This window comes from Sander lucioperca, chromosome 10 (assembly GCF_008315115.2).
Source record: "Sander lucioperca isolate FBNREF2018 chromosome 10, SLUC_FBN_1.2, whole genome shotgun sequence".
Classification (NCBI taxonomy): domain Eukaryota; kingdom Metazoa; phylum Chordata; class Actinopteri; order Perciformes; family Percidae; genus Sander; species Sander lucioperca.
The window spans coordinates 9,040,653-9,061,662 of record NC_050182.1 but is presented as its reverse complement, the minus strand read 5'-3'; the positions used below and the strand labels follow the sequence as shown (position 1 = coordinate 9,061,662).

Here is a 21,010-nt window from a genome sequence, read left to right as displayed (position 1 = left end):
GCCGAGTAAAACTGCACTTGAGTCCGAGACAAGACTTTCAAGAACCTTTTGAGACCAAGACCGATCTCGAGTACTACAACACTGCTATCCAGTCTGTTTGTGGACTTGGAGGGGGTTTAGGACTGCCTCCTCTGGAGTATTTTGTGAGGAATAAACAGAGAGAGAATGGTTTGATCTGAGGATTGTTTCTCTGCTCTTTGCAGATGATCTGGTTTTGCTGCTTTCATCAGACTGTGACCAGTATCTGATTCCTTGACGAAACAGCTCCTGATCTTCTCATTATTATGTTTTTAGCAACTATGTGGCGTGATTTTAAGTTTCTGAATCAGAAGGATCTGTTACAGGAAACTTAACAAGCTTCACTATTTCCATCAACATGACTGCAAAAACTTGGCAATACTAAAAGACAAGGTAAAAAGTTAATAAAGAATAATAAATTGTTCAATGACCAACGAGAGAATGCAGAAAGCTGAGTCAAGCAGCTCAAACTGTTTTTGGGAGTTTGGGGATTTCCTGATCCTTGGACTCTGAGCTTCTCTATTTCTGATTCTCTGATCAATAATTAACATTAAAGCTCCCTTATGAAGCAGCAACTCACAGCAGATCCTCTCAGTTCCTCTCAGACATGTCGGCGTCTACGTCTATAGCTACAGCAGCGGGCGGTATGCTCGTGGTCACCCATGTGATCCCGGCACCTCAGGGTGCTGCAACACAAAATTCTGCAGAGAAGAGGAACCACCGGCGCCGGGAACAACTGCTGGCCCTCGGGGTGAGAGACTCAATCTGATTATGATTTCATAGCTGATAAGAACTGAGAATGCAGGACTGATGTGTGGCCGTGTTTCCTCCCTGCAGACGGTGCAGATCATGATCGGCGTGGCCGTCTTTCTCTTTGAGCTCGCCATGATTCCACATACAGATTCTCTGGGGATGTACTCTGGCGCTTTCGTCTGGGCACCGCTGTTTGTGAGTTAACAAGAGAAGTTTGAACCTAGAAGATGTTGTGTAACTGGTGTTAGTGATTATTTGTCCTCCTGTTATGTTTAGTTTGTCACAGAAACATGTCGGTGGTTTTGTCAGAAGAATAACTAATAAATAACTTAAAGAAGAGAAGACTTTATCTCTGTATTAAACCTGTGAGCTGACAGAAATCTGTCTCTGGTCTGTTGTAGGACATCTTGTCTGGATCTCTGATAGTGTCTGCTGGGACATCGGTGAACAAATGTCGGGTCAGTAACTCATTACCACCACACTCAGGATGGCAGTAAATGACTCTTGCTTTCACATCTCTAGTTCGGTTCATTTGGTCCGGACCAAGGGCAAATAATTCTACATTTTAGCATTTTTCAGCCGTTTGGGTCCATATCACACCACACTGTTTGCTCTGGTCCGAATCAGCTGATGAGTTGATGAAACAAAACTAAATGCAGCGACACAAGTTACGTGACAACATTCACATCATTGGCCACTCTTGGTTTCCTAAACAATATGAAGATGTCTCTGTTGTGTTTTGGAAAGTTGGGAGTTAACATATTCGTCATCCGCCCCTGATGACGACTCAGTGCCAGATGTATGTACATTTGTGAACGTAGCGTTATCAGCGCCATGGCCAACCTGCAGAAAGTGCACGCTGTGATACATCAGCTTACGTCGTATTTACCAAACCTGCAGTTCATCAGGTAATCAGCACCTTTCTCCACCGACTATACCGTAGATTGCGTGCATTTAAAAGCGCAATTGAATGGGCCTCCTCTCTTTCTATCATGGATCAGCTACCAAGTCAAAGAAATCCTGCTTGATGCGTGTTATTAGTGGCGAGGAAATGTATGTATTGACTAGTGCACTAAGCGTTAAGTACTGTTGCTATGATACAGCTGAGTGCAGACTGAGATATTCCCACTGCTGATGCTATGACTGTCTGAAATGATCCTGATGAGAGTATGTGTAACGTAGCGAGGAGTTTAACAACTGCTGGAATGGGATGTGAACGCTGAGCCAGATATATGATGTCATCTTTGATTTCTTCAAGTAACTGTAATATTGCACGGCTGCTTAATCTGTAACGCTTAATGATTTCGTGTTCACTCAACTGTGTGAAAAAGTGTGATCCGTCTCCTTGACCTATGTCTATGTAACCCACTTCATGGTTTACACCTGATTTTAAGAGGCGGAGAATTTTCATCCCAAAATAGAGGCACACTTTCACGGGCGGTGTTTGTACATACCGCGGAATACATAATTAGGTTCACTTTACGCTTCCCCTCCCATCTCTTTATGGGAAACTTTCACTTTCCCCTTCACCCTCACGTGAATGCATAAGCATGACAGTCTGCGCTTTTCCCTCAGTGCAGCCTGTTAGTACATACCTCGCCATGCAGTTACCTCAGTGCAGCCTGTTAGTACATACCTCGCCATGCAGTTACCTCAGTGCAGCCTGTTAGTACATACCTCGCCATGCTGTTACCTCAGTGCAGCCTGTTAGTACATACCTCACCATGCTGTTACCTCAGTGCAGCCTGTTAGTACATACCTCGCCATGCTGTTACCTCAGTGCGGCCTGTTTGTACATACCTCACTATGCTTTTACCTCAGTGTGGCCTGTTATTACATACCTCGCCTTGCTTTTACCTCAGTGCGGCCTGTTTGTACATACCTCACCATGCTTTTACGCGCACGTTGCGTAACAAATATGCCTGAAGTGGGCGCAAAAGCGTTTGCTAAAGAGCAAACTTGTCCTCATCCCATAATGCACAGCAAGGCATTTTGTAATCTAAGTCTGTAGGAAACAAGAATCAGAATCAGAAATCAGAATCAGAATCAGAATCAGAAAGGGATTTTATTGCCAAGTACGTTGCACATACGAGGAATTTGTCATGGTGTTGTTGGGGCATGTCACACATACAAATATAAGAAGGATAAAAAGATATAAACAATATAAGTATAAACATATACACACAGTATGTATTAATAACGATAAAATAGATTTAAATAAATAGTAAAATAAGTTAAACAGTAGTAAAAAGGAACGCTACAGCAGAGTAGGTACAGTGGCATGAGAGGTGGGGTGTGGAGAGAGTCAGGATGGATTCCGAGCCTTGTTTAGAAGGCTAGTGGCGGAGGGGAAAAAACTGTTTATGTGGCGTGAGGTTTTGGTCCTGATGGACCTCAGCCTCCTGCCAGAGGGGAGTGGCTCAAAGAGTTTGTGTCCAGGGTGGGAGGGATCGGCCACAATCTTTCCAGCACGCTTCAGAGTCCTGGTGGCGTATAGGTCCTGGAGCGGCGGCAGATTGCAGCCAATCACCTTCTCAGCTGACCGAATGACACGCTGCAGCCTGCCCTTGTCCTTGGCAGTGGCAGCAGCGTACCAGATGGTGATGGAGGATGTGAGGATGGACTCAATGATGGCTGTGTAGGAGTGCACCATCATTGTCTTTGGCAGGTTGAATTTCTTCAGCTGCCGCAGGAAGTACATCCTCTGTTGTGCTTTCTTGACGAGGGAGCTGATGTTCAGCTCCCACTTGAGGTCCTGGGAGATGGTAGTTCCCAGGAAGCGGAAAGACTCCACAGTGTCAATTGTGGAGCCAGAGAGGGTGATGGGGGCAGGTGGGGCTGGGTTCTTTCTGAAGTCCACAACCATCTCCACTGTCTTTAGAGCATTGAGCTCTAGGTTGTTTTGCTTGCACCAGGTCACCAGGTGGTCAGCCTCCCACCTGTAGGCGGACTCGTCTCCATCAGAGATGAGTCCGATGAGGGAGGTGTCGTCCGCAAACTTCAGAAGCTTGACGGACTGGTGACTGGAGGTGCAGCTGTTGGTGTACAGGGAGAAGAGCAGAGGAGAAAGAACGCAGCCCTGGGGCGATCCAGTGCTGATGGTCTGTGAGTCGGAGACGTGTTTCCCCAGCTTCACATGCTGCTTCCTGTCAGACAGGAAGTCAGTGATCCACCTGCAGGTGGAGTCAGGCACACCAAGCTGGGAGAGTTTCTGCTGAAGCAGAGCCGGGATGATGGTGTAGAAGGCAGAGCTGAAGTCCACAAACAGGATCCTGGCGTAGGTTCCTGCGGAGTCCAGGTGCCGGAGGATGTAGTGGAGGGCCAGGTTGACTGCATCGTCTACAGACCTATTGGCTCTATAGGCAAACTGCAGGGGGTCCAGGAGGGGGTCGGTGATGGCTTTGAGGTGTGAAAGTACAAGGCGCTCAAAGGACTTCATAACCACAGAGGTCAGGGCGACGGGTCTGAAGTCATTAAGTCCTGTGGTCCTTGGCTTCTTGGGGACAGGGATTATGGTTGAGGTCTTAAAGCAGGCTGGCACGTGACATGTCTCCAGTGAGGTGTTAAAAATGTCTGTGAACACTGGAGACAGCTGGTCAGCGCAGTGCTTCAAGCTGGATGGGAAGACAGCATCCGGTCCAGTAGCTTTCCTGTGATTCTGTCTCCTAAAGAGTCTGTTGACATCCCTCTCGTGAATGGAGAGGGTCGTCACTGAGGTGGGAGGGGGGGTGGAGGTGGAGGGGACCTTTAAGGAGGGCATTGGTGGGGGGGGCCCAGGACCCTGTTGAGGAAGGGGAGGTGGAGGTGATGCACAGTGGCTGTAGCTGTAGGGAGGTGTCGTGGGGGATGGTGTCAGGACTGTCCTTTTGTCTTTCAAATCGACAGTAGAACTCGTTCAGGTCGTTGGCTAGGTGTCGGTCATTGAAGGAGTGGGGGGTTTTAGGCTTGTAGTTGGTGATCTGCCTAAGTCCTTTCCAGACAGTCGCAGAGTCATTAGCTGAGAACTGGCGTTGGAGCTTCTCAGAGTACCGATGTTTAGCCTCCTTCACTGCCTTGCTAAATTTGTACTTTGACTCTTTAAATCTGTCTTTGTCCCCACTCCTGAACGAGTCTTCCTTAGCCAGCCTTAACCTTCTGAGTTTGGCTGTGAACCAGGGTTTGTCATTGTTGTAACTCACCCTGGTGCTTGATGGAACACAGCAGTCCTCACAGAAGCTGATGTATGATGTCACAGCCTCTGTGTACTCATCCAGACTGTTGGTAGCAGTCCTGAACACATCCCAGTCAGTACAATCCAAACATGACTGGAGATCCTCCACAGCCTCACTGGTCCACTTCCTTGATGTCCTCGCTACAGGTTTGCAGAGCTTTAGTTTCTGCCTGTAGGCGGGGATCAGGTGGACCATGACGTGGTCAGAGAGTCCCAGTGCAGCACGGGAGACGGCGTGATAAGCATCCCTGACTGTGGTGTAACAGTGATCCAGAATGTTCTCCTCTCTGGTCGGGCATTTAATATGTTGTCTATATTTAGGGAGTTCATGAGTGAGGTTCCCTTTATTAAAGTCACCAAGGACAATAACTAGGGAGTCCGGGTTGGTCCGCTCCACACACAGTATCTGGTCGGCAAGCATGCGCTGCGCGTCCTGCACATTGGCCTGCGGTGAGATGTAAACACTGACCAGAATGAATGAATGGAACTCACGGGGTGAATAAAAAGGCTTACAGTTTATGATGAAATACTCCAGGTCAGGAGAACAATGCTGCTGGATCACTGTCACGTCGTTGCACCAACCGCTGTTGATGTAGAAACAGATTCCTCCACCTTTAGTTTTGCCAGAGAGGTCCGTGTCTCTGTCCGCTCTGAAAAGCTGGAAGCCTGCCAGCTGCAGCGCAGAGTCCGGTATTATTCCACAGAGCCACGTCTCCGTGAAGCACAAAACAGCAGATGAAGAAAAGTCCCTGTTTCCCCCCAACAGCAGTTGTAATTCCTCCACTTTGTTGGGCAGAGAGTGCACGTTAGAGAGGAATATTCCAGGTAACGGTGTGTGTGATCCTCACTGGCGGAGACGCACCAGCGCACCGGCCCGTTTCCCTCTCCTCCGGCGTTTCGCTGCGTGAGCAAAGGTGAGCGCACCTTTGACCAGAATGTCCAAAATTTCCAGTGAAGGGAGAAGAAAAGTGGGAAATAAGTCTGATGGTGTTGTTGCCCTGAAGTTCACAAGCTCTTCACTTGTGAATGAGATACGGGTACCATCGCAAGAAACAGAATTAAAACACAAAACAAAACAAAACAGAGCGCTCCAACACACCGTGTCGCCATTCTGCGGCGCCATCTTTTCTTTTCAAGAAGTGCTCCTTTAAGTTTGAGATGATTTCCAGGTGTTCCAGGTGTTTTCTGACGTGTCTCTGCTCTGCAGCTGAATGGAGGTGTGGGATTCAGCATTGTTGCTGCTGTTGCTTCTGCTGCTGCTACCTCCATCTACGTTCTGGATGCTTACTATAACGGCACTGCATACAACTATTACTATAACTCCTATGTGGTGAGACATTTTGGTTTAATGTCATTGACATTCTCAGATGTTTGATCAATTATTACATCACATGTGATGTTTGTTGCAGTGGGAAGGTGTGAACCTGACCTAAGAGTCCAGTTTGGGGTTCATCAGCTATAAACTGTTGTTGGTTTTTTCTAGATTGAGACTCGTGGAGTTTTAGGTGTTTTGGTTGTTTTCTCCTTCCTGGGCTTCATCGTCTCCATCTCTGTCCCTGGGCTTGGCTGCAATGCTTCACCTCAGTCATCAGAACCGGTAAGTCCATTGTGATGTCACAGACCAGGTGATTGCAGTGTGATGTCACAGACCTGGTGAGTCTAGTGTGATGTCACAGACCTGGTATCTCATTTATAAACGTGGTGTACGCACAAAACGGGGCTGAAAATGTGCGTATGCCACTTTCCACGCAAAGGTTGTAATTTATAAAAAACAAACTTGACGGGAGAATGTGCGGCCCTCCACCAAACTCTGACCCATGTTCCTCCACCAAACTCTGACCCATGTTCCTCTACGTTAACTCTGACCCATGTTCCTCTACCAAACTCTGACCCATGTTCCTCTACCAAACTCTGACCCATGTTCCTCTACCAAACTCTGACCCATGTTCCTCTACCAAACTCTGACCCATGTTCCTCTACATTAACTCTGACCCATGTTCCTCTACCAAACTCTGACCCATGTTCCTCTACATTAACTCTGACCCATGTTCCTCTACATTGACTCTGACCCATGTTCCTCCACGTTACCTCTGACCCATGTTCCTCTGACCCATGTTCCTCCACCAAACTCTGACCCATGTTCCTCTGACTCATGTTCCTCTACGTTAACTCTGACCCATGTTCCTCTACATTAACTCTGACCCATGTTCCTCTACGTTAACTCTGACCCATGTTCCTCTACATTAACTCTGACCCATGCGTACGCACATTTAGACAAAATGTGACAAAATAGGAATTGGCAACGCAAATGGTGAGGTGGTGAACTGATGTCAGACTGCAGAAAGTAAATGTGGGAATAAAGATTACTCGTAATATTTTCAAATATTGATGCCTCACACACATTTCTTGACTCCATATCATCCACATTATCATGAAGATGAACAATACAGGATAGCATCAAATACGCTAACATTAGATAACGGCAGAACACTGTAAATAACTAAATACCTGACTTTAACATGGTGCATATATCATCAAATGTCAAAGTCAGTCAGCCATTAAGCTCTCACGTAATCATTTCACTTAATGTGTGTGGGGGGGGGGGGGGGGTACCACTAGTTGATGCTGTGATTTTGGCAAGGTGTTAACAATCATAATTGTTTTAAACATATAAATACTGCGGTGACCCCCGTGTGTAATGCTGCATGATGGCACTGCTGGTCCTGCATATATAGTTCTGTTAAATCTCATCATATACGTCTGATATATCGAAGCTGTCCCCAAGTGCCGTAATGCCTGCCGTTTTGGAAGGTATTATTAGTACATGTAGTCTATAGATCAGGTTTCCCTACACGAGAACAGGCTGACATTATAATTCAATTTGCAGCAATGTCCGGTTTCTGAGAAGTTAGACTTCTTTGCTTTTGCCAGTCATCATGATTCAGCGTTACGAGAGAACAATCACACGCCAGGGTCATTAACATACTGATCAGCATTCATGAGGTGCTTTGCATTGACTATTTATGGTTAAAAATGGGCGTGTACAGGGCGGGGTAAGAGGCTGATTCACATACGCACACTTATGGGTAATCTCTCATTTATAAAGGGAACATTGCTTAAGTCTGAATTCTTTTTGGCGTACGTACACTTTTAGTAAGGCTACTACGCACAGCTTTATAAATGAGACCCCAGGTGAGTCCAGTGTGATGTCACAGACCAGGTGAGTCCAGTGTGATGTCACAGACCAGGTGAGTCCAGTGTGATGTCACAGACCAGGTGAGTCCAGTGTGATGTCACAGACCAGGTGAGTCCAGTGTGATGTCACAGACTAGGTGAATCAACAGGAAACAGACTTCACCTTCTCATGTTTCAGATTCAAACCTCAATCTGTTTCTTCTTCAGCAGCTGATCATCATGACCAACCAATCACATGAAGCGGCTTCCCAGACGCCAGCGACGGCGCCCACACAGGGGGCCCTGCCCACGTACGAGGCCCCGCCCATCCCAGAGACTCCGCCCCCTTCAGAGAGCGACTACGAGGTGTGTCATCAAGCTGTGAGGTCATGTGACTGTAACAAAAGGTTTATTAAAAGGGTGATAGAATGATTATATCGGGTATTTCACACTGTTCCTGAAGGTCTCCTAGTAGGGTATGTAACATTGGTTGGGCTGAACATGGCTCAGGTGCTATTCTATGGGTCCTAATTCATCCCTGTGGAATGGCTCTATTTGGAACGAGAGCTTTTCTTCCAAATATGTTATGCTCATGAATATTTATATGAGCTGCACATACACACACATTGGAGATGAGACAGCAGGTCTCATATTTCAGACACTGCAACATTATACATTGTTCGTCTGCTATTTCATTACTTAATTCACTTCTGAGACTTTTTATGTGAGAAATCAACTATATAAAGCTCAAATATGGGCCGCTTTTTACGAAAATTGATGGATAATTGCAAATTTGTTAAGATGTGTCGGACTTCACACAGTCTGATGAGAAAGCGGCATCCTGCTGTGCTCCATACCCAGGACAAAGATACCGTTTCTGGGTTGCTGGACTACCGGGGCTCGGGGCTCCGCGGAGCTGTTTTACGAAAATTGATGGCTAGTTGCAAATTCTGTCCAACTGTGTCGGAGTTCAGGAGCTCCACAGGCTAACGTGACAGTGGCCGGTGCTGCCTGGGTTGCTGCCTGGTCGCCCGGCCTGTCCTTTCACAGACCCTGGGTACACTTTCGGCATAACTATCGTATATTTACAGTTTGAATTTCGTCACAGCATTTATATCAAGCTACCCTAAGGTCTTACAAAGCTTAGCTAACACTTTTGTCCGATTTCAATTTAATGCATTATTGTGAATTTTCAAGGTCTTGTTAGGAGGAGGCTAGCTAGCTTTCATTGATTGAGCTCCATCCAGCTCACTCGCGGACAAGAGGCGTTTGTTTCCCCAATCGTTAATCAAAAGATTAACTGGAATCTGTGGTAAGAGATTGTGGGCGTAACAAGCTTGCTGACCGTGCTCTCACTCACACACACCGGCCATTTAGCAGGAAGAGGGGAGCTGCAGGCCCTGGAGCTCTGTCAGGGCAGCGGCGTTTGGTAGTCCAGTAACCCAGAAACGGTGACTTTGCGCGGGTATGGAGCACCGTGGGCTGCCGGCCGTGATGGAGCTCCATCTAGCTCCCAGCGGGCCGAGGTCTGTGAAGGAGGGCAGGCTGGGCGACAAGGCAGCAACCCAGGCAGCACCGGCCGCTGAACTCTGACACACAGTCGGACAAAACTTGCAAGTAGCCATCAATTTTCGTAAAACGGCCCATATTTGAGCTTTATATAGTTGATTTCTCGCATAAAAAAGTCTCAGAAGTGAATTAGTGATGAAATAGCAGATAAACAATGTATAAAACTTAGACAACTTAGATACACAAGACAATCTGGTCCCAGATCAGTCAGTGGCCTATGTAAATTTTGGGGCGTTACAAATATAGAAGCTAGAGCCAAATAAGGTAGGAGTTGAGGAGTTGACGTCAACTTTTAGCTTTGTTGAGATTCGCCCGTTTTCAGGTTTTTAAATTGTGAGATTTGCAGAGGAAAGCGGTGTCATTGGGATTTTGAGGTTCTCTGTATGTCCTACTTACCCTCCACACTGTCGTAATTCAACTATGACAAGGTAAAATCGGTTTTGCATTCTATCACCCCTTTAATTTAAAATGGCGGTACGTTGAATGGTACAAAAATGTTTTATATTAACTGGATAGAGGATCCCAAAATGACTTCTATTGATCAGGGGAGTTGCTCGCCTGGCACATGCACCAAAAAAACATTCTAATCTTCCGGGTTACCTTCCGTGATGTGGCGCCCGCTGAATACAGAACAAAAGCTCACAGCTGATCAATGCAATCTGCCGTCTTGTCACAATGAAACATTCTTGATTACAACGGTTACGCTCAAAACTGCTAGAGAGCAGCAAGGTTCCAAGAATCCTGAATGGACCCAGTTCAAGAACCAGAGCTGATCTGGTGAGACCTGCGATCATTAGTCCTGCGATCATTAGTCCTGCGATCATCATTAGTCCTGCGATCATCATTAGTCCTGCGATCATCATTAGTCCTGCGATCGTCATTAGTCCTGCGATCATCATTAGTCCTGCGATCATCATTAGTCCTGCGATCATCATTAGTCCTGCGATCGTCATTAGTCCTGCGATCATCATTAGTCCTGCAATCATTAGTCCTGCGATCATCATTAGTCCTGCGATCATTAGCCCTGCGATCATCATTAGTCCTGCGATCATTAGTCCTGCGATCATCATTAGTCCTGCGATCATTAGCCCTGCGATCATCATTAGTCCTGCGATCATTAGTCCTGCGATCATCATTAGTCCTGCGATCATTAGTCCTGCGATCATCATTAGTCCTGCAATCATTAGTCCTGCGATCATCATTAGTCCTGCGATCATCATTAGTCCTGCGATCATCATTAGTCCTGCGATCGTCATTAGTCCTGCGATCATCATTAGTCCTGCAATCATTAGTCCTGCGATCATCATTAGTCCTGCGATCATTAGCCCTGCGATCATCATTAGTCCTGCGATCATTAGTCCTGCGATCATCATTAGTCCTGCGATCATTAGTCCTGCGATCATCATTAGTCCTGCGATCATTAGCCCTGCGATCATCATTAGTCCTGCGATCATTAGTCCTGCGATCATCATTAGTCCTGCGATCATTAGTCCTGCGATCATCATTAGTCCTGCGATCATTATTAAGGCCCTGACACACCAACCAGACGGCCGACCGTCGGCAGTAAAGCCAGTCGGACTGATCAGTTGGGACCCGAGGTCCAAAAAGTTCCTCAGAACACACTGAGGCGACGCCGACTTGAGCGTACGCTCTGCGTGTGTGCGAAACGTAATACGTCTCCATAGCAGCAGGCGGCGCTGCTCTGTATTGTTTCCATTAACAGTCTGATTATTTCCCAGAAAATGAAAACCGGCAGCTGATTGGACGAACGCGTCACGTGGGTCTGGTTTTTCCAGGAAATTCCCAGCCAGACTGTCATGGCGGCTCGTTCAGAATACGATCTCATATTGGACTAAAATAGTTCACCGAAACGTGTTTCTGAAAACATTTTAAGCGAGAAATAGGTTCTCGTCAGATTTTGAGCGGATCATCCGCTCCCCATTTCCGGGTGAGTCCCGACTGCCCTGTCCCCGACTGAACATGTCGGGTCGGCCCAAATGAAGGCCGACGGCTCCTCGGACGGCCGACGGTACGGGACACACTGAACAGACTCGAGTCACGGACCTCGCCAGACGGCCCGACGCCCAATTATCGGGCTGGTGTGTCTTCTCTCTTAGACCTGCGATCATTATAAGACCTGCGATCGTTCCACGTGTAAGATAGTACACTGGACCAGAAACTCGGGAACCCAGCCCGACTCTACGAGCTCAGCTGTGTGACTGTCTAACAGACTGTTGTTCTTTACAGACCGTGAAGCCTCAGGAATACAACACAGAGATAGTCTGACCACGCCTCCTCCCCCAAGCCCCGCCTCCTCCACCTGACCCCGCCTCCTCCACCAAGCCCCACCTCCTCCACCTGACCCCGCCTCCTCCACCAAGCCCCACCTCCTCTTCCTGGTCCCACCTCCCCCATCTGGCTCCGCCCTCTGACTGTTATAAACTCAGTACTGCATTTATATTGACCTAATCTTTGTTGTATTATTATGAGAAGAGACACACACACACACACACACACACACACACACGCACACACGCACACACATACACACACACACACACACACACACACACACACGCACACACGCACACACATACACACACACACACACACACACACACATATACAGAGACACACACACACACACACACACGCACACACACGCACGCACACACACACACACACACACATACACACACACACACACACACACACACACACACAGACACACACACACACACACACAGACACACAGACACGCATGCACACACGCACACACACACACACACGCACGCACGCACACACACACACACAGATCCCTGTAATGCAAAATAAATTGACATAAAATGTATTTTCGTTTGGGTCTTTTGTGCGTCTGAATCGTACCCGTATGTTGGGAAGTGTCTCTGAACACAGTGAATCATGTCACATGACCCTGGTCTTTAATCAATGAACCAATCAGTGAGTCAGAAATAACAGCTAAAGATGCTCACATATTCAGATATTTAATGAAGTAAAAACACTTTCACACTTTACTGGAGAGAGCAGGACACCGTGCAGAGATAGGAACCAGAGAGATGTCTGTGAGGTGAAACTTCTCCCTTCCGCGTAAGTCTCTTTTTAAGACCGGTGTTTGTTGTGTGTAGTGTACAAAGCTGTGGAACTTTTAAAGGATGTTTGACTGGCCCTTAGTTCTCCGTTACAGGCTATGCCCGAGGAGAGGAGCCAAACGACAAAGAAGCTGGTTGCCAGCGGAGACCTGTGGACATTTTAACCTCCCACTCCTGTTCTGCTGTACCATTTTTAGCTTGATTTTAGTTGATTGTGCTTTTGCTTTTAAAATTCTTTTAAGGAAGAATTTTAATTGTTTTATTCTCTTTTTAAATAAATCTGTTATCCCTTAAACTGGTATTTACTCACTGTTTTAAACACACTGGTTTTACTGCTCTCCCCCGGATATAAAGGACCTGTTTTAATCTTTTATCTCAAATTGGAATCGTTGTAGTTTTAAGAGGTCCTAGGCCTCAAGCCAAAACCTCTACACAACTTTATATTCACGCGCCCCCATCCCTTCTTACACTAGGCTTAATTTCAAACACTTATTCACAATGAGAGAAATGTAGCTCAGTGTAAATTCTGTCAGGGAGACTTCAATTACGTTATCTCTCTTCTCTTTAACTGATCAGCTGGGTGGTGGGTGTTACGGTTCTGTATACCAACGACGGCTCATTTTACGTCTACGGATTTTTCTCACCACCACCAGTGTCTAGATTCCATGGGGGATATGTTTGGTTTTCCTAAACATTAGAATTGTATAGATACGGACAATTCTGGGAGCGTTGCATTCTGGGAGCGCTGCTGCGACTAATGAGAGACAGGGTGTTGAGTTGCCCACTCCTCATTTGCATAAAGTTGAATCCAGGCTACTTTATGCAAATCAGGAGGTCTGAGCTTGAATTCTTCCATAAAATGTCATACTAATATTTGGCCAGTAGATGTCGCCATTTTGCTTGTTTCGCTCTCGACCCCTCAAAGTCTCGCTCTCGACCCCTCAAAGTCTCGCTCTCGACCCCTCAAAGTCTCGCTCTCGACCCCTCAAAGTCTCGCTCTCGACCACTCAAAGTCTCGCTCTCGACCCCTCAAAGTCTCGCTCTCGACCCCTCAAAGTCTCGCTCTCGACCACTCAAAGTCTCGCTCTCGACCACTCAAAGTCTCGGTCTTAACCCCTCAAAGTCTTTGTTCTTGTTGTTGGTCTCGGTTTAGTAAGTCCTGACTACATCACTGCTGGATGGACAGACTAATGACCTGTTTAGGCCCTGCATGGGTAAACAGCTGCTGTACTTTTCCAAGACCAGGAGGGAATCTTCACGTTTCTAGTGAATCTACAGTTTTAACCAATGTGGTAACCCTAAAAGAACTACCGCCGGCATCTGCCCCTCCATCAAAAGGTCCATGAGCTGCACATGACTCTGCTCCTCTTCCACATCATTTCTAAATCATTTCTGTCTCAGGACAGATTCAGTGCAGCAGAGTTTGAACAGTTGAATCAAAGTGAGAGAAGAATAGTTCACTTTCTCCTCATTGAGACGTATCTGGATCAAACATTGTTAAACATTAATGACATCTTAAGGTTTCTGTCCAGGAAACAAGGTCCCCTTTTTTTTACAGTTGGGCAGTTTTAATGTGCTGATCTGAATATATTTTCAGTAAATGAGGTCAAACTTTCCATTTCAACGAAAGTTTGAGACCGGGACAAGATTGAGACTTTTAGGGGTTGAGACTGAGACTGTTAGGAGTTGAGACTGAGACTTTGAGGGGTTGAGACTGAGGCTTTTGAGGGATTAAGACAGAGATTTTGAGGGGTTGAGAGTCCATCCCACACTGCATGACATGATAAATTGTAGAAAACAAATAAACTCCTAATGGTTTAGGTAGCCACATTTCGTTACACGAGGATTTGGCCAACATCTCCCAGACAGCCAGAGCTTTGTCTCCTGTCTACCTTTGCATTCACTTTTAGTCAAGTTATTGGTTGCCTTTGAAGCAGGAAGTTTTACATCCAACTACAGTTATGATGTTAACACATAAATCTGACAATGCACAGGCAATTTAGTGATATCGCTGCAGTTGTGGTCTTGAAATAAAATCCAAGACAAGGCCGAGTAAAACTGCGCTTGAGTCCGAGACAAGACTTTCAAGAACCTTTTGAGACCAAGACCGATCTCGAGTACTACAACACTGCTATCCAGTCTGTTTGTGGACTTGGAGGGGGTTTAGGACTGCCTCCTCTGGAGTATTTTGTGAGGACTGAAGTGGACCGTTACTACAAGTCTTTCAGTCCGTATAAACGGAGAGAGAATGGTTTGATCTGAGGATTGTTTCTCTGCTCTTTGCAGATGATCTGGTTTTGCTGCTTTCATCAGACTGTGACCAGTATCTGATTCCTTGACGAAACAGCTCCTGATCTTCTCATTATTATGTTTTTAGCAACTATGTGGCGTGATTTTAAGTTTCTTAATCAGAAGGATCTGTTACAGGAAACTTAACAAGCTTCACTACTTCCATCAACATGACTGAAACACCGCACACTGTGGCAAAAACTTTTCAATACTAAAAGACAAGTTAAAAAGTTAATAAATAATAATAAATTGTTTAATGACCAACGAGAGAATGCAGAAGGTGTGCAGAAAGTCAAGTTGCTTAAACTCTTTTGGGGAGTTTGGGGATTTCCTGATCCTTGGACTCTGAGCTTCTCTATTTCTGATTCTCTGATCAATAATTAACATTAAAGCTCCGTTATTAAGCAGCAACTCACAGCAGATCCTCTCAGTTCCTCTCTGACATGTCAGCGTCTACGTCTATAGCTACAGCGGCGGGCTCGTGTTCACCCATGTGATCCCGGCACCTCAGGGTGCTGCGACACAAAACTCTGCAGAGAAGAAGCAGCACCGGGAACAACTGCTGGCCCTCGGAGTGAGAGACTCAATCTGATTATGATTTCATAGCTGATAAGAACTGAGAATGCAGGACTGATGTGTGGCCGTGTTTCCTCCCTGCAGACGGTGCAGATCATGATCGGCGTGGCCGTCTTTCTCTTTGAGCTCGCCATGATTCCACATACAGATTCTCTGGGGATGTACTCTGGCGCTTTCGTCTGGGCACCGCTGTTTGTGAGTTAACAAGAGAAGTTTAAAGAAGCTAGAAGATGTTGTGTAACTGGTGTTAGTGATTGTTTGAAACATGTCAGTGGTTTTGTCAGGAGAATAAATAATAAATAACTTAAAGAAGAGAAGACTTTATCTCTGTATTAAACCTGTGAGCTGACAGTAAGCTGTCTCTGGTCTGTTGTAGGACATCTTGTCTGGATCTCTGATAGTGTCTGCTGGGACATTGGTGAACAAATGTCGGGTCAGTAACTCATTACCACCACACTCAGGATGGCAGTAAATGACTCTTGCTTTCACATCGCTAGTTCGGTTCATTTGGTCCGGACCAAGGGCAAATAATTCTACATTTTAGCATTTTTCAGCCGTTTGGGTCCATATCACACCACACTGTTTGCTCTGGTCCGAATCAGCTGATGAGTTGATGAAACACAACAAAATGCAGCGACACAAGTTACGTGACAACATTCACATCATTGGCCACTCTTGGTTTCCTAAACAATATGAAGATGTCTCTGTTGTGTGTTTTGGAAAGTTGGGAGTTAACATATTCCTCATCCGCCCCTGATGACGACTCAGAGTTTGTCGGAGAGTTGCCATGGAGCGAGTTTGCTAAAGAGCAAACTTGTCCTCATCCCATAATGCACAGCAAGACATTTTGTAATCTAAGTCTGTAGGAAACAATAAGTGCTCCTTTAAGCTTGAGATGATTTCCAGGTGTTCCAGGTGTTTTCTGACGTGTCTCTGCTCTGCAGCTGAATGGAGGTGTGGGATTCAGCATTGTTGCTGCTGTTGCTTCTGCTGCTGCTACCTCCATCTACGTTCTGGATGCTTACTATAACGGCACTGCATACAACTATTACTATAACTCCTATGTGGTGAGACATTTTGGTTTAATGTCGTTGACATTCTCAGATGTTTGATTAATTATTACATCACATGTGATGTTTGTTGCAGTGGGAAGGTGTGAACCTGACCTAAGAGTCCAGTTTGGGGTTCATCAGCTGTAAACTGTTTTGGGTTTTTTCCAGATTCAGACTGGTGGAGTTTTAGGTGTTTTGGCTGTTTTCTCCTTCCTGGGCTTCATCGTCTCCATCTGTGTCGCTGTGCTTGGCTGCAAAGCTTCATCTCAGTCCCCAGAACAGGTAAGTCCAGTGTGATGTCACAGACCAGGTATCTCATTCATAAACGGGGCTGAAAATGTGCGTATGCCACTCTCCACGCAAAGGTTGTGATCTATAAAAAACAAACCTGACGGGAGAATGTGCGGTCCTCCACCAAACTCTGACCCATGTTCCTCCACCAAACTCTGACCCATGTTCCTCCACCAAACTCTGACCCATGTTCCTCCACCAAACTCTGACCCATGTTCCTCCACCAAACTCTGACCCATGTTCCTCCACCAAACTCTGACCCATGCGTACGCACATTTTGGAGACAATGGGAATTGGCGACTTAGATGGTGAGGTGGTGAACTGAAGTCAGACTGCAGAAAGTAAAGTGGGAATAACGATTACTCGTAATATTTTCAAGTATTGATGCCTCACATTTCTTCACTCCATATCATCCACGTTACCGTGAAGATTAAATCCAGCAGTGGTATTTGAGCTTGTACTGAGTGATAATTGTTCCATAAACACCTTGTAAAATCCAACTCAAATCTTAAATAAAAATTAATTCTTAATATTTAATCGGCGCTGTCTCACCGTCACATTGTCTGCTACGGAGCGGAGGAGGAGGAGATGGCCCGATTCCATGGAATACAGAATAGCATAAAATACCCTAGCATTAGATAACTGCAGAACACAGTGGACGTAACTAAATATTTGTCTTTAAAACTGTGCATATACCACTAGTTGATGCTGTGATTTTGGCAAGGTGTTAACAATTACAAATTGTTTTAAACATATAAATACTGCGGTGACCCCCGTGTGTAATGCTGCATGATGGCACTGCTGGTCCTGCATATATAGTTCTGTTAAATCTCATCATATACGTCTGATATATCGAAGCTGTTCCTGAGTGCCGTAATGCCTGCCGTTTTGGACGGTATTATTAGTACATGTAGTCTATAGATCAGGTTTCCCTACACTGTGCCAGAACAGGCCGACATTATAATTCGATTTGCAGCAATGTCCGGTTTCTGAGACGTTACGCTTTGTTGCTTTTGCCAGTCATCGTGATTCAGCATATTGATCATTCATGAGGTGCTTTGCATTGACTATTTATGGTTAAAAATGGGCGTGTACAGGGCGGGATAAGAGGCTGATTCACGTACGCACACTTGTGGGTAATCCCTGATTTATAAAGGGAACATTGCTTAAGTCTGAATTCTTTTTGGCGTACGTACAATTTTAGTAAGGTGACTACGCACAGCTTTATAAATGAGACCCCAGGTGAGTCCAGTGTGATGTCACAGACCAGGTGAGTCCAGTGTGATGTCACAGACCAGGTGAGTCCAGTGTGATGTCACAGACCAGGTGAGTCCAGTGTGATGTCACAGACCAGGTGAGTCCAGTGTGATGTCACAGACCAGGTGAGTCCAGTGTGATGTCACAGACCAGGTGAGTCCAGTGTGATGTCACAGACTAGGTGAATCAACAGGAAACAGACTTCACCTTCTCATGTTTCAGATTCAAACCTCAGTCTGTTTCTTCTTCAGCAGCTGATCATCATGACCAACCAATCACATGAAGCGGCTTCAAAGATGGCGCCCACACAGGGGGCCCCGCCCACATATGAGGCCCCGCCCATCCCAGAGACTCCACCCCCTTCAGAGAGAGACTATGAGGTGTGTCATCAAGCTGTGAGGTCATGTGACTGGAGAGTAGGGCTGGGCCGGGGGAACTGTAACAATAGGTTTATTTAATTTAAAACGGCGGTACGTTGAACACCAAGATGTTTATATTAACTGGATAGAGGATCCCAAGATGACTCGCCTGGCACATACACCAAACAACGTTCTAATCTTCCGGGTTACCTTCCGTGATGTGGCGCCCGCTGAATACAGAACAAAAGCTCACAGCTGATCAATGCAATCTGCCGTCTTGTCACAACTGTTGACTGTCGATGAAACATTCTTGATTACAACGGTTACGCTCAAAACTGCTAGCCTGACCAGCCAGCCCCACATCCAGATGTTGGGTCTGGGTCTGACCCACATCCAGGTCTGACCCACATCCAGATGTTGGGTCTGGGAACTCCCCATTGGCTGGGCTCAATCCGAGGGGCGGGATAAACGGTTGTCTTTCAAATTCCCTCTGCACCAATAGGATAGCTCTCCAACCAATCAGAGCAACGCTAATTGATAGATTCAACTTTAAACTCTGAACACATCTTCCTTTTTAAGAATGACTTCAGAGCCTCTTCTTCAGAGTTCTTTGTTCTTTTCTCAAAGAAAAGCTGAACTCCAAGTCTTCCAGAGTCGCGGCCAAAGCCGATTCCAGAGACCAGCACCAGCAGCAGCAGCCATCTTCTATGTTTTCAAGTAGCAGGGAATTCACGCAGAACTGTCGCAACTCTGCCATCATTATGTTAAGCCCCGCCCACCGACTCTATACACGATGTGATTGGCCTGACCAGAGTTTGGCTTTTCCAGCTCGCAAGCCAACGGAGAGTTGCTTGATGACCTTGGCTGGAAATTAGCTATCCAGAGCTAATCTGGTGAAATGTGATCGTTATAAATCTATCGTTATAAGACCTGCGATCGTTATAAGACCTGCGATCGTTATAAGACCTGCGATCGTCATTAGACCTGCGATCGTTAGACCTGCGATCATTAGACCTGCGATCGTCATTAGACCTGCGATCGTCATTAGACCTGCGATCATTAGACCTGCGATCGTCATTAGACCTGCGATCGTCATTAGACCTGCGATCATTAGACCTGCGATCGTCATTAGACCTGCGATCGTCATTAGACCTGCGATCGTTAGACCTGCGATCGTCATTAGACCTGCGATCATTAGACCTGCGATCGTTAGACCTGCGATCGTCATTAGACCTGCGATCGTCATTAGACCTGCGATCGTCATTAGACCTGCGATCATTAGACCTGCGATCGTCATTAGACCTGCGATCGTTAGACCTGCGATCGTTAGACCTGCGATCGTTAGACTTGCGATCGTCATTAGACCTGCGATCGTCATTAGACCTGCGATCGTTAGACCTGCGATCGTTAGACCTGCGATCGTTAGACCTGCGATCATTAGACTTGCGATCGTCATTAGACCTGCGATCGTCATTAGACCTGCGATCGTCATTAGACCTGCGATCATTAGACCTGCGATCATTAGACCTGCGATCATTAGACTTGCGATCATCATAAGACCTGCGATCGTTCATAGTTCTTGCGGTGCAGGAACTATAAAAAGGGGGTGTTCTTTTAACCATGAAAAAGTTCCTCTGGTGTGAAAACGCCTCTTCATGGCGCCGGCCTCGGCAGTGAATTGCGCTCGGCCTGTCAGACACGTTGTCATGACGCTGTCGGTACAGGTTTCTGATGTCAGCTTCTTTTTACCTCGCCAGAATGTGTCATTATGACAAATGCATAAAATCACACCGATTTAAGATAGTACACCGGTCCGGAAACTCTGGAACCCAGCCCGACTCTACGAGCTCAGCTGTGTGACTGTCTAACAGACTGTTGTTCTTTACAGACCGTGAAGCCTCAGGAATACAACACTGACATAATCTGACCCCGCCTCCTCTGCATGGCCCCCCCTCCTCCACCAAGCCCCGCCTCCTCATCCAAGCCCTGCCTCCTCCAACAAGCCCCGCCTCCTCATCCAAGCCCTGCCTCCTCCAACAAGCCCCGCCTCCTCATCCAAGGCCTGCCTCCTCCACATGGCCCCGCCTCCTCCACCAAGCCCCACCTCCTAATCCAAGCCCCGCCTCCTCTTCCTCTGCCAAACTGAGAACCGTCTAACAATGTTCCTCAAGAAGACATCTGGCAGATTAACTGATGAAAGTCATCGATAGCTTTGTTACACTTATTACTGTGTTTTTAGTGTCCAGGAGAGACCACACTGACACTTACACCCTGTAATGCGAAATAAATTGACTTAAAATGTATTTTCGTTTGGGTCTTTTGTGCGTTTGAATTAGAGTGCTGATCGGGCTG

General features: G+C 46.4%; 2 protein-coding genes and 1 long non-coding RNA gene across 7 annotated transcripts; 2 read left to right on the top strand and 1 right to left on the bottom strand.

The window, feature by feature from the left end:
* Nucleotides 1–528: 528 nt before the first annotated feature.
* Nucleotides 529–12,077, top strand: LOC116058508 (membrane-spanning 4-domains subfamily A member 18-like). Of its 3 annotated transcripts, none has more exons than XM_031311339.2 (7): nt 529–769; nt 856–966; nt 1,173–1,229; nt 6,189–6,311; nt 6,465–6,578; nt 8,387–8,521; nt 11,972–12,077. In XM_031311339.2, the coding sequence occupies exons 1-7, from the start codon at nt 626–628 to the stop codon at nt 12,008–12,010; spliced, it is 723 nt and encodes a 240-aa protein (XP_031167199.1). In that variant the 5' UTR covers nt 529–625; the 3' UTR covers nt 12,011–12,077. The 3 variants fall into 3 exon arrangements, with proteins under 3 accessions (XP_031167199.1, XP_031167198.1, XP_031167203.1); XM_031311338.1 differs by having other exon boundaries at nt 8,384–8,521; XM_031311343.1 differs by lacking the exon at nt 6,465–6,578 and having other exon boundaries at nt 531–769; nt 8,384–8,521.
* On the bottom strand, nt 11,771–19,822 carry LOC118496148. The gene is made up of 3 exons (XR_004898633.1): nt 19,775–19,822; nt 19,589–19,708; nt 11,771–11,861 (listed from the first exon to the last, which is right to left on the bottom strand). It is a non-coding gene; the product is annotated as an uncharacterized LOC118496148 (long non-coding RNA).
* On the top strand, nt 15,434–20,617 carry LOC118492920 (membrane-spanning 4-domains subfamily A member 15-like). Of its 3 annotated transcripts, none has more exons than XM_031311341.2 (7): nt 15,434–15,697; nt 15,784–15,894; nt 16,076–16,132; nt 16,644–16,766; nt 16,920–17,033; nt 18,554–18,679; nt 20,547–20,617. In XM_031311341.2, the coding sequence occupies exons 2-7, from the start codon at nt 15,796–15,798 to the stop codon at nt 20,583–20,585; spliced, it is 558 nt and encodes a 185-aa protein (XP_031167201.2). In that variant the 5' UTR covers nt 15,434–15,697; nt 15,784–15,795; the 3' UTR covers nt 20,586–20,617. The 3 variants fall into 3 exon arrangements, with proteins under 3 accessions (XP_031167201.2, XP_031167202.2, XP_031167200.2); XM_031311342.2 differs by having other exon boundaries at nt 15,435–15,697; nt 16,926–17,033; nt 18,551–18,679; XM_031311340.2 differs by having other exon boundaries at nt 15,435–15,697; nt 18,551–18,679.
* Nucleotides 20,618–21,010: the final 393 nt, after the last annotated feature.

Excerpts from the sequence above, each read along its gene's own strand:
- LOC116058508 (XM_031311338.1), top strand. The coding sequence starts at position 626 with ATGTCGGCGTCTACGTCTATAGCTACAGCAGCGGGCGGTATGCTCGTG. Across the intron at positions 967-1,172 it reads TCGTCTGGGCACCGCTGTTT|GACATCTTGTCTGGATCTCT; the intron begins GTGAGTTAACAA and ends GGTCTGTTGTAG. Across the intron at positions 1,230-6,188 it reads CATCGGTGAACAAATGTCGG|CTGAATGGAGGTGTGGGATT; the intron begins GTCAGTAACTCA and ends TCTGCTCTGCAG.
- LOC118492920 (XM_031311340.2), top strand. The coding sequence starts at position 15,796 with ATGATCGGCGTGGCCGTCTTTCTCTTTGAGCTCGCCATGATTCCACAT. Across the intron at positions 16,767-16,919 it reads ATTACTATAACTCCTATGTG|ATTCAGACTGGTGGAGTTTT; the intron begins GTGAGACATTTT and ends GGTTTTTTCCAG. Across the intron at positions 18,680-20,546 it reads CTTCAGAGAGAGACTATGAG|ACCGTGAAGCCTCAGGAATA; the intron begins GTGTGTCATCAA and ends TGTTCTTTACAG.